The 9,766-nt window shown below is 45.7% G+C and overlaps 1 protein-coding gene across 2 annotated transcripts in view; it reads left to right on the forward strand.

The window, feature by feature from the left end:
• Positions 1-9,766, forward strand: part of KIAA0586 (KIAA0586 ortholog) — a 414,056-nt gene that overhangs the window by 266,447 nt on the left and 137,843 nt on the right. For both annotated transcript variants that reach the window (XM_078784140.1, XM_068129752.2), the window contains 2 exons: positions 1,737-1,938; positions 9,660-9,766. The exon at positions 9,660-9,766 is cut by the window's right edge and continues 126 nt beyond it. In XM_078784140.1, the coding sequence (XP_078640266.1) occupies positions 1,737-1,938; positions 9,660-9,766 (309 nt within the window). The remainder of the gene's footprint in view (positions 1-1,736; positions 1,939-9,659) is intronic.

A 9,766-nucleotide genomic window follows, 5' to 3' on the forward strand; every position in this document is an offset into this window, starting at 1 on the left:
GATCAGGCACCATCTTAGAAAGACTCCGCACCTCTATATGTCTGAAACCACTGCTTGGAAAAAAATTGAAACAAGGCTCATTGTCAAGTACTCCCCATGGGGAATAATATATGTTAATGATGATGTCTTCGGTGTCTTTGTTATTGTGGCTTAATTCGACAGATACAACGCTTAGTCTGTTCAGTTTGAAATTTATTGAACGTGATCTCCGCAACAATTATATTAGAGAATATAAATTTATGATGTCATCGCTCACATGGTCTTGCAATCATATTAGATCAAAGAAAAAAACCGTTCAAAAACAGAAGAGTTGGATCGCACCAGATTGATTACGCAGGGTAAGTATTCTATGAATACCATCTAGTTTTTTGTGCAGTCATTGTACTTTTGGAAAGCAAACAGCGTTGAAGGTTTCGGTGGTGGCATATTTGTCGGTGGCATATTTGTCGGTGGCATATTTGTCGGTGGCATATTTGTCGGTGGCATATTTGTTGGTGACATATTTGGCGGTGGCATATTTGTTGGTGACATATTTGTCGGTGACATATTTGTCGGTGGCATATTTGGTGGTGGCATATTTGTTGGTGACATATTTGGCGGTGGCATATTTGTTGGTGACATATTTGTCGGTGGCATATTTGTCGGTGGCATATTTGGCGGTGGCATATTTGTTGGTGACATATTTGTCGGTGACATATTTGTCGGTGGCATATTTGGTGGTGGCATATTTGGCGGTGGCATATTTGTCGGTGACATATTTGTCGGTGGCATATTTCACGGTGACATATTTTTCGGTGGCATATTTGTCAATGGCATATTCTTCGGTGGCATATTTCGCGGTGACATATTTTTCGGTGCCATATTTGTCGGACATATTTGTCGGTGGCATATTTGTCGGTGGCATATTTGGCGGTGGCATATTTTTCGGTGGCATATTTGTCAATGGCATATTCTTCGGTGGCATATTTCGCGGTGACATATTTTTCGGTGCCATATTTGTCGGACATATTTGTCGGTGGCATATTTGTCAATGGCATATTCTTCGGTGGCATATTTCGCGGTGACATATTTTTCGGTGCCATATTTGTCGGACATATTTGTCGGTGGCATATTTGTCGGTGGCATATTTGGCGGTGGCATATTTGGCGGTGGCATATTTGGCGGTGGCATATTTGTCGGCTAATCTATCCCCTTGCTAATGAATGCATGTGTCATGCATCTTGGCCCGAGGATCACTGCACATTTCTCTTTGGTTCTGTCCACGTGCTGCCCCCTATTCCTACCTTCCCATCACCTCAGTGTGTGGTCTCCTTTTTCTCACTCTACAAGCACGGTACAGTATCATTTTACCAGACCATATAATAGGCAAATGGCAGCCCAATGGTTTTACAATCCAATGTAAGATTGGTCTTACAGCTCAATGGTCTTACAATCCAGTGTGTCATCTTGATGCCGTATGTTCCTTGGTATCATTGCATCATTGATCGGTCTAAAATCCCAACGAGGGTGGGTTTATAATCAAATCCGTGTGAAAAGAAAGTTGTTAGTGAGCAGCGTTTACCACTTAGACACATGCAATCCCACTGCATTAGCATTTGGCTGCTATGACCTTACCTTTACGAGGAAGGAGAAGTATGTGTACTCCAGAAAATATGGAGGTTGCTGGGTGTGATCCCACATTTCATTCTGTAACTTGGTAAAACTCATGTCTGTCTTTCTCTCTCTGTTGCTCACAGACCCAAAGATTCTCCACTTGCAGTCAACTTCAGCAACCACAGATCAGCAAGCACACTCAGAGACACCACCAACATCAGGGAGTGCGTTTCGGAAATGGCCGAGACGAGGCAGAAAGTGACAGGCAGTCCATTGGTGCTCCACTCCAAACAGCTGTTGCACGAGCTCGGAAGAGTGACGCAAGACTTGCAGAGCCTTTTGAAGGTAATGCTTTCTTTTTATGTACCGACTCATTTATTGGGGTTTCTCCATCACAATATGACTTGCATGAACAACTTTGCTTTATGAATGCAGTTCAAACAAGATGGGGGCATTTAGCAAGGCAGAGATTGGCCAGAGTATATATATATAATAGTATATCTGAGAATGAACAATCCACACTAAAGTAAATCTGCATGCAGACAGACAGACAGACACACACACACACCATGGCATTTAACGAACTGATCCAAAAGGAAAAGGCAGTGGATGAGTGGCTTGTAGAAGGGAACACCTTTCTCATCCTAATTGGAGGAAACTCAACTTCCCCACAAATTCCGGCCGATAACACGCGTACCAACCACACACAAACTGCTGACAGGAATCATCCCAGAAATGATGTTCCATCATCTAAACACAGCAAGGAGGTTCAGAGGCAGAACAAAAGGGAAGTAAGAGAGGTTGTTATGGAACAATTGATCACCTACTACTGAACAAGAACAAACTTGAAAATTGCAAAATGCGAAGCACGAAATTGTCCACTGCCTGGATAGACGATAAAAAAGCTTTTGACAGTGTCCCACATTCGTGGATGATAAAATGCATGCAAATATACAAAAATACAAAATCAATCCCCAAATAATCAAACTGATTGAGAAAACAATGGATCTCTCTGAAATACCACATTGATATTGCAGCACTCAGAAGGAAATAACGAAATACCAGATGTGAAGATACGGCGTGATATCTTCCAGGGAGACGGTCTTTACCCCCTTCTGTTTTGTCGGGCTCTGGACCCACCAATGGTGCTTTTCCATTGCACAGAACGGTACGGTACGGCACTGTACAGTTCGGTACGGCACTGTACAGTACGGTACGGTAATCCTTGTGTCGTTTTTCCATCGCACAACAGAACCGTGAAAATAGGCGGAGTTATCTGGAGTGACGAAAAAAACCGCGACTGCTGTGGTGCCATAATTTCTCATGCGACACTAAACTCTGCAGCTCCGCAACTATGGAGGAACTTGAAGCTGTGTTTTACTTCTTTGGTGGGTTTTGGTTTTTTCTGAACATGAGTTTTTTAGCGAAATGCAAAAAGAGAGAGGATGTGTTTGAGAAGGAAGTGTTTGAGAAGAAGCTGAAAGACGCCAGAAAGAGGACAGCTAAAAAGAGAAAGAAACGTTTGCAGACAATTATGAAGACCGACAACGAAGATTTGGGCCTTGTTTGTCAGCGTAAACAGAGAATACAGGTACAGTATGTTATGGCGGTTGGGTCTGAACACAGCGTGACGGTTCTGTGACGATTGCGATTAACCAAGTCTCGCGAGAGTCTCGCGAGAGCGAGTCTCGCGAGATCTCGGAGACGGTGGGAGGGATTTTCGAAGCTCCACACGGTCTCCACGTTTTTCGAAGTTAAGTCTGTTCACAATTGTATTTTGTCGAAACTGTATTTATCTTTCGGTGTGTGAAGTTATTGTGTGCAACTTTGGTTGTTTCTCGGTGTTTATCTTTCATAAATTGATCGTCTGTTTGCCGTGTCGCGAGCAAGGCCTTTGCCGCGTCGCGAACGATTTGAAATCGAAGTTAAGTGATTGTTCCCATTTGTATTTTCGTTAAAACTGTATTTATTTATGGTGTTGTACGTATATTGTGTCCTGACGAAGATTTTTCGGTGCAAATCTTTCATACCTGTATTGAAAATCGTGTTAATTCGTGTCGTGTCTTGAGGCCTTGTACAGTGTACACTGTACAACCTTGAGGCGTTGTTTTTCTCTCAGCGGTCCGTCGTTTGTGATCCAATAACTTTCGTTCTCTGTATTCCCAGGCTTTTCACCCATAGCCTACTTCCTTGTGTAAATCTCAACCCAAAAAAAAAAAAAAAAAATTTTCCTTCTCTGTTCTCATTCGTTTATTCATTCTTATTCATTCGTTCGTTCTTCGACCACGTGTTTCTCCCCCATTTCCCCAGATAGTTTTCACTGTTATTAACCTTCAATGTTTACACTTTCCCCTCAAGTTATGTATTCCGTCATATTTTATAACACCTTTTTCTTCTTCTTCTTCTTTAAAAGGCTGCTTTCGACTTGCTCACCAAATCAATTCATCCCAAAAAATATATCCATCTCCTATAGTGCCTTTTTTCTACATTCCCTAAACTCTCCTGCACTCCATCCTCCATCCAGCGTCCTTAAACGTATTTTTAACTCGAAGGTCACAAGAAACTCATTTTGCAATAAATGTTCGTTTCCCATAAATCGTACACTTTCTAAAATCCAATCTCACCCCTCCCCTCCAAATCTTCCCCATAACCCCTCCCCTCCAAATCTTCCCCATCACCCCTCCCCTCCAAATCTTCCCCATCACCCATCCCTTTCAAATCTCCCCCCTTGCCCCCTCCCTCCTAAACTACCCCCTCACCCCTCCCCGCCAAGACGCCCCCTCGCCCCTCGCCTCCTAGACTCCTCCCTCACCCCTCCCCTCCAAATCTCCCCCATATCCCATCCCTTTCAAATCCCTCCCCTTGTCCCTTCCATCCCAAACTCCCCCCTCATCCCTCCCCTTCAAATCTCCCCACCCTCATTGCTTCTCAATTTCCCCCCTCTCACTCCCCCTCCTCAAAGCGTCCTCCCCGCTTCTTCCCCCTTCCAACTCTCACCTCCATCTCCCCCAACCTTCTGCCTCGCTCTTCCCCCTCCTCAAATAACACATTGTGCCTCACCCAATCACCATCAAACCTTTTGTCCGCCCCATCCTTCCCTTTCTCCGAGCTATTCTGAAATCTCTGACACACCTTCAACAGCTCTCCCTACCTCTTCCACCTCTTCCACATCTTACCCTACCCCTCCTCCCCCCTGTTCTGTATCTGATGCTCCCCCTTCCTCTTCATTAACGGTATGGACCTCAAACATCCGGGGCCTTCGTTCAAACTTAACTGATCTCTCCATACAGGTTGCTTCTGTCAAACCAGACGTGATCTGCTTAACAGAAACTTTCCTCCTTTATGATGTCTCTGATTCCTTAGTATCTCTCCCGGGCTACTCCCTCCTCCGGTATGATAGACCTGAGCCTCGTCCTGGAGGCGGGGTTGCTATCTTTATCAAAAACTCTCTTCCTCACTCGCCCTGCACTGCACTCTCTCCACCTCACCCCCAGGAATACCTCTGGCTACGGCTTCCCCTTCGCTCCCACCTCTTGTTCATATGTGTGTTGTACCGTCCACCAAACAGTGATGACTCCATCTACATCTCGCTGTCTGATAATATGGACCAACTTCTATCTACTCATCCCAACTCTCTCTTCCTCATATGTGGTGATTTCAACTGTCATCATGCCAGTTGGCTGGGTGTGGGTACCTCTCTCACCAGCCATGGCTCCTCAGCAAAGGACTTCTGCGACTTACTGGGACTGACACAATCTGTCAATTTCCCGACCCGGATCTCAGTCAACGGAACTTCTTCTCTTCTGGACTTGGTTATGACTAACTTCCCTGAAAATGTCTGCTGCTCTTCTTCTGCTCCAATCGGATCATCTGATCATGTCCTTGTTAAAGTGGACATCTCTCTGACCATCCTCAGGGAGCCTGCTCAGCGTCGACGAGTCTGGCATTTCACTCAGGCCAACTGGCACGGTCTTCAAGCAGCCATCAATCATCTGGACTGGTCTCCCATCTCGACCACCTCTGACATCAACTCATCCTGGGAATTCTTCCAAAGTAAATTGCTCTCTCTCATGCACAGATTTATCCCATCTCGTCTTCAGTTGTCATACCCTTCCTCCCGTCCATGGTACACGGAATCTTGTGGTGAGGCTGTTGCCCAGAAACAACTTGCCTTCGTCTCCTGGAAAGCAAATCCAACGGAAGGAAATCTCATTTCCTTTCACAAAACCCGAAACAAGTGTGTGTCCACCCTCAGGAGAGCCAGGAAACAATATCTCACCGTTCTCAAGACCGAACTCTCTTATCTGTCTCCCTCTTCCAAATCCTGGTGGCGTCTGGTCAAATCCGTTTCTGGTGTTTGTTCCCCCTCCATCCCCTCCCTTACCTCAAACAGCTACACAGCTGACTCCGCACGTGAAAAAGCTGAATGCCTCAACTCTGTGTTTGCCTCTAAATCTTGTGTCCCAAACCCATCCCTCTCTGTACCCACCATACCCAGTCGTACCCTGCTGCTCCTGGACTCCGTGTCCTTTCCTCCTGACAAGGTGGAAAAGTTTCTGTCAACCCTCGACTCTGATTCTGCAACTGGACCCGACGGCATCAGCCCACGGGTCCTAAAATCCTGCTCTGCCGCTCTATCTCACCCTCTCTCTGTTCTCTTCACCCTCTCTTTTGCTCAAGGTCAACTGCCATCTGCTTGGAAATCAGCCAACATCACCGCTTTGCACAAAAAAGGTGCAAAAACAGATCCTAGAAACTACAGACCAATCAGCCTTCTCCCAATTATCAGCAAAGTCATGGAATCCATCATTGCTTCGGATATGAAATCTTTCCTCTTCTCCAATGGCTTGATCTCTGATCATCAATTTGGTTTCAGACCAGGTCACTCTACTCTGGACATGCTGCTTCTGCTGTCTCAACAATGGATGGAGGTCCTCAATGCCAAACAGGAAATTAGAGCTGTCTCCCTCGACATATCACGTGCCTTCGACACGGTCTGGCACCCCCGCTCTGCTCACCAAACTCTCCTCCTTTGGTATCCATGGAATTCTCCACGCATGGCTGGCGGACTTCCTCTCTAGTCGTCGTCAACGTGTGGCCCTGAATGGGTTTCTCTCATCTCCTCTTCCTCCCTATGGACCCGAGGGAGGCGACGACGTGGCTATAGCGCGTGTCATCGCCGGTGAGGCGCCGAAGCTGAAATTGGGCTTCGGCCTGGACGAACCAGACTTCGGCCTGATCCTCCCAAAATTCGGGAAGTTTGATGAAGTTGGCCATGGCAATGGCGTCGCGTGTGGAAGGATCGCTCCGGCAGATCCAACGTCAAGGGGGTCACCAGTAAAGCGCGGCATTACGCGCGCTGCTTGCGAGCAAGGAGGAAGCGGACAAGCGGTAACTTATAAGCGTCTTTATTTCAGGAGCTCACTGTAACACTGGCACGCTCCGGGCTGCGCGCCCGGTGTATATCATGAGGCCACGCTTACTCCTCGGGCGTGGCCACCGCCCACTTGGTGCGCGGAATGATGTCACCACGCCAGTGGGCTTTTGTGTCCGCCACACTATATTGTTTTTCCAAATTTTTTTTCCAATTTCCCAATTTTCCAGTTTTTCCAGTTTTGGAATAATATTTACCGATATGAACAGTGCTGTGGCTTTTATTGAAATTCCACAAATACTGTTTAGATTTTGATGATTTGCGTGTGATATGATTTAACAGATGTTTATATGAATCGTTTAAAATAAAAAAAGCCTTCAATTTCTGATATTTTGCCTTTTCATTTGGGCCTCCCAATTGAAGCCCCGCCCATATGGCGGGCACCGTTGCGAGTTTATTATAATAGAGCAAACGTATATGGTTAGTTATGTCGTTATGTATGTCGTGTTGTTTATCTGCGACGAAAACGTCTTGTTCTTCTTCAAACAAAATTAACACGCTCTTGATTAACCCTCTTAATTACTTTTAGACTGCTGAGAACCCTCAGACCTTTGACGACTCTTTAATTCCCCCAAGACCACCAAGACCCCTGAAGACCCAAAATACCCTTAAAGACCCTGAAGACCCAAAACACTCCAAAGACCCAAAATACCCTTGAAGGCCTTGAGGCTCAAAAAGACCCTGAAGACCCAAATGGCCCCAAAGACCCCGAAGACCCAAAATACCCCGAAGACCCAAAATACACCGAAGACCCAAAATACCCAAAACACCCCGAAGACCCAAAACACCCCGAAGACCCAAAACACCCCGAAGACCCAAAACACCCCGAAGACCCCGAAGACCCAAAAGACCCCGAAGACCCTGAAGGCTCAAACCACTCAGAAGACCCAAAAGACCCAGAAGACCCAACAGACTCAGAAGACCCAAAACATCCTGAATACCCAAAACATGCTGAAAACCCCAAAAGACCCTTAAAGACCCTTTAAACCCAAAAGACCCTTAAATGCCCCAAAGACTCTTAAAGACTCAGAGGACACAAAAGACCCATATGACCCAAAATACCCCAAAGACCCCGAAGACCCAAAACTCCCCAAAGAGCCAAAATACCTTTAAAGGCCCAGAGGATCCAAAAGCCCCTGAAGACCCAAATGGCTCTGAAGACCCCCCCCCCCCCGATGTAGTCTTCACACTATGAAGACCCAAAAGACACTGAAATGGTCAAAGATGCCTATCCCTCTGCAACAATGTGTGGTGAGGCGCGCGGAGCGTGCCGACTCACGCTAGTTTTAAGAATAAGAAACACTGCAATTTCATCTTATCCAGCCGTGTGACTATATGTCTATGAATTGCATACTGTTTCAACTCAGTAGCATCCTGTCTATTAATAATTCCATATTCTATTAATTATATATTATTAGAATGTACCTTTTGAGACTTTAGACTGCTGAGACCGCTTTGACCTTTGAAGAACCTTTAAGACTCCCAATACCTTTCACACCACCAAGACCCCTGAAGACCTCCAAGACCCAAAATACACTTATGACCCAAAAGAACCCGAGGAGCCAAAAAGATCCCGAGAACCCAAAAGACTCTGAGGACACATAATATTCAAAAGACTCAAAAGACCCAGAGGACCCAAAAGACTCTGAGGACACATAATATTCAAAAGACTCAAAAGACCCAAAGGACCTAAAAGGCCCCAAGGACCAAAAAGACCCTGAGGATCAAAAATACACCAAGGACTCAAAATAACCTATGGACTCAAAAGATCCAGTGGAACCCTCATATATATTTTTTAATTTTGAAAATCCAATTCTGAATTCTGTTTTATAAAGAGGACGTCATGGGTCACGTGTCCGATGAAAGCGGGGTTGTATCAAAGCAGGGCAGACTGGATACCGGTCATAACTGCCGGCAGTTATAAAGTGGCCTATCGTAGGTGGCCCTTCTTGTTTTTTTATTTGAAGTTGTTCCCAGACTCATCACTGCACACATCTTAAGGCCCTAATAATTATGGTTTGCTGCGTTGTGCAACAAAAGCAAGGAATAACGAGACCCATAAAAGTAGTAAGGAAGCATTTGGGAATGCGCATTTCCTGTTCACACCACTGTTTGCATGGCATATGCTTCGTTTACGTATTTCGCTCGAGTGATTTTATGCCTCTTGGGACACAAAGCCACCCTGCAGGGAACTAGCATAATATGGGGACTGTGGCAGCCTGTGGTTACCAATGCTCTTCCTGTCATCCTTTTAGTCCCCTATAATTGCGTGGCATAAGTACATTTTGCAAGCTCTTGCTGTGTAAACCTTAGTTCACATGCAAAAAAAATTCGCTGTGTCCTTTATGGACATAAAGAAGGAACCACATTTTGGTTGAGCTCACATTGGCTTCAGGTTAATCCTTTGGTGTAATGTCAGACTGAAAATCTGGAGGAATAGTCATGAGCACATGTCAGATGATTTGCTTAATGCTTGGCAGACATGGGCAGCAATGTGCTTCATCAGTCGATGCAAGGTGGTCTAGGCGATGTTTGAGTTTTTGTGTCTGCTTTGAAGGGAGTAACATTGTTGCTGTTTAGTCGTGTCCAGATGTCCCCTCTCAGTTTTTGTGTTCTCTGCTTCACCTTACAGGACCAGGCCACACTTCCAACTTCTTCTCATGTCCCTGAAGCTCTGTCATTGTCGCAAACTTTCCCTTTGGTCGCCATAGCCGAAGAGCCACTATCGCCATTGGGCTA

This window comes from Myxine glutinosa, chromosome 9 (assembly GCF_964187855.1).
Source record: "Myxine glutinosa chromosome 9, kmMyxGlut1.1, whole genome shotgun sequence".
Lineage (NCBI taxonomy): Eukaryota > Metazoa > Chordata > Myxini > Myxiniformes > Myxinidae > Myxine > Myxine glutinosa.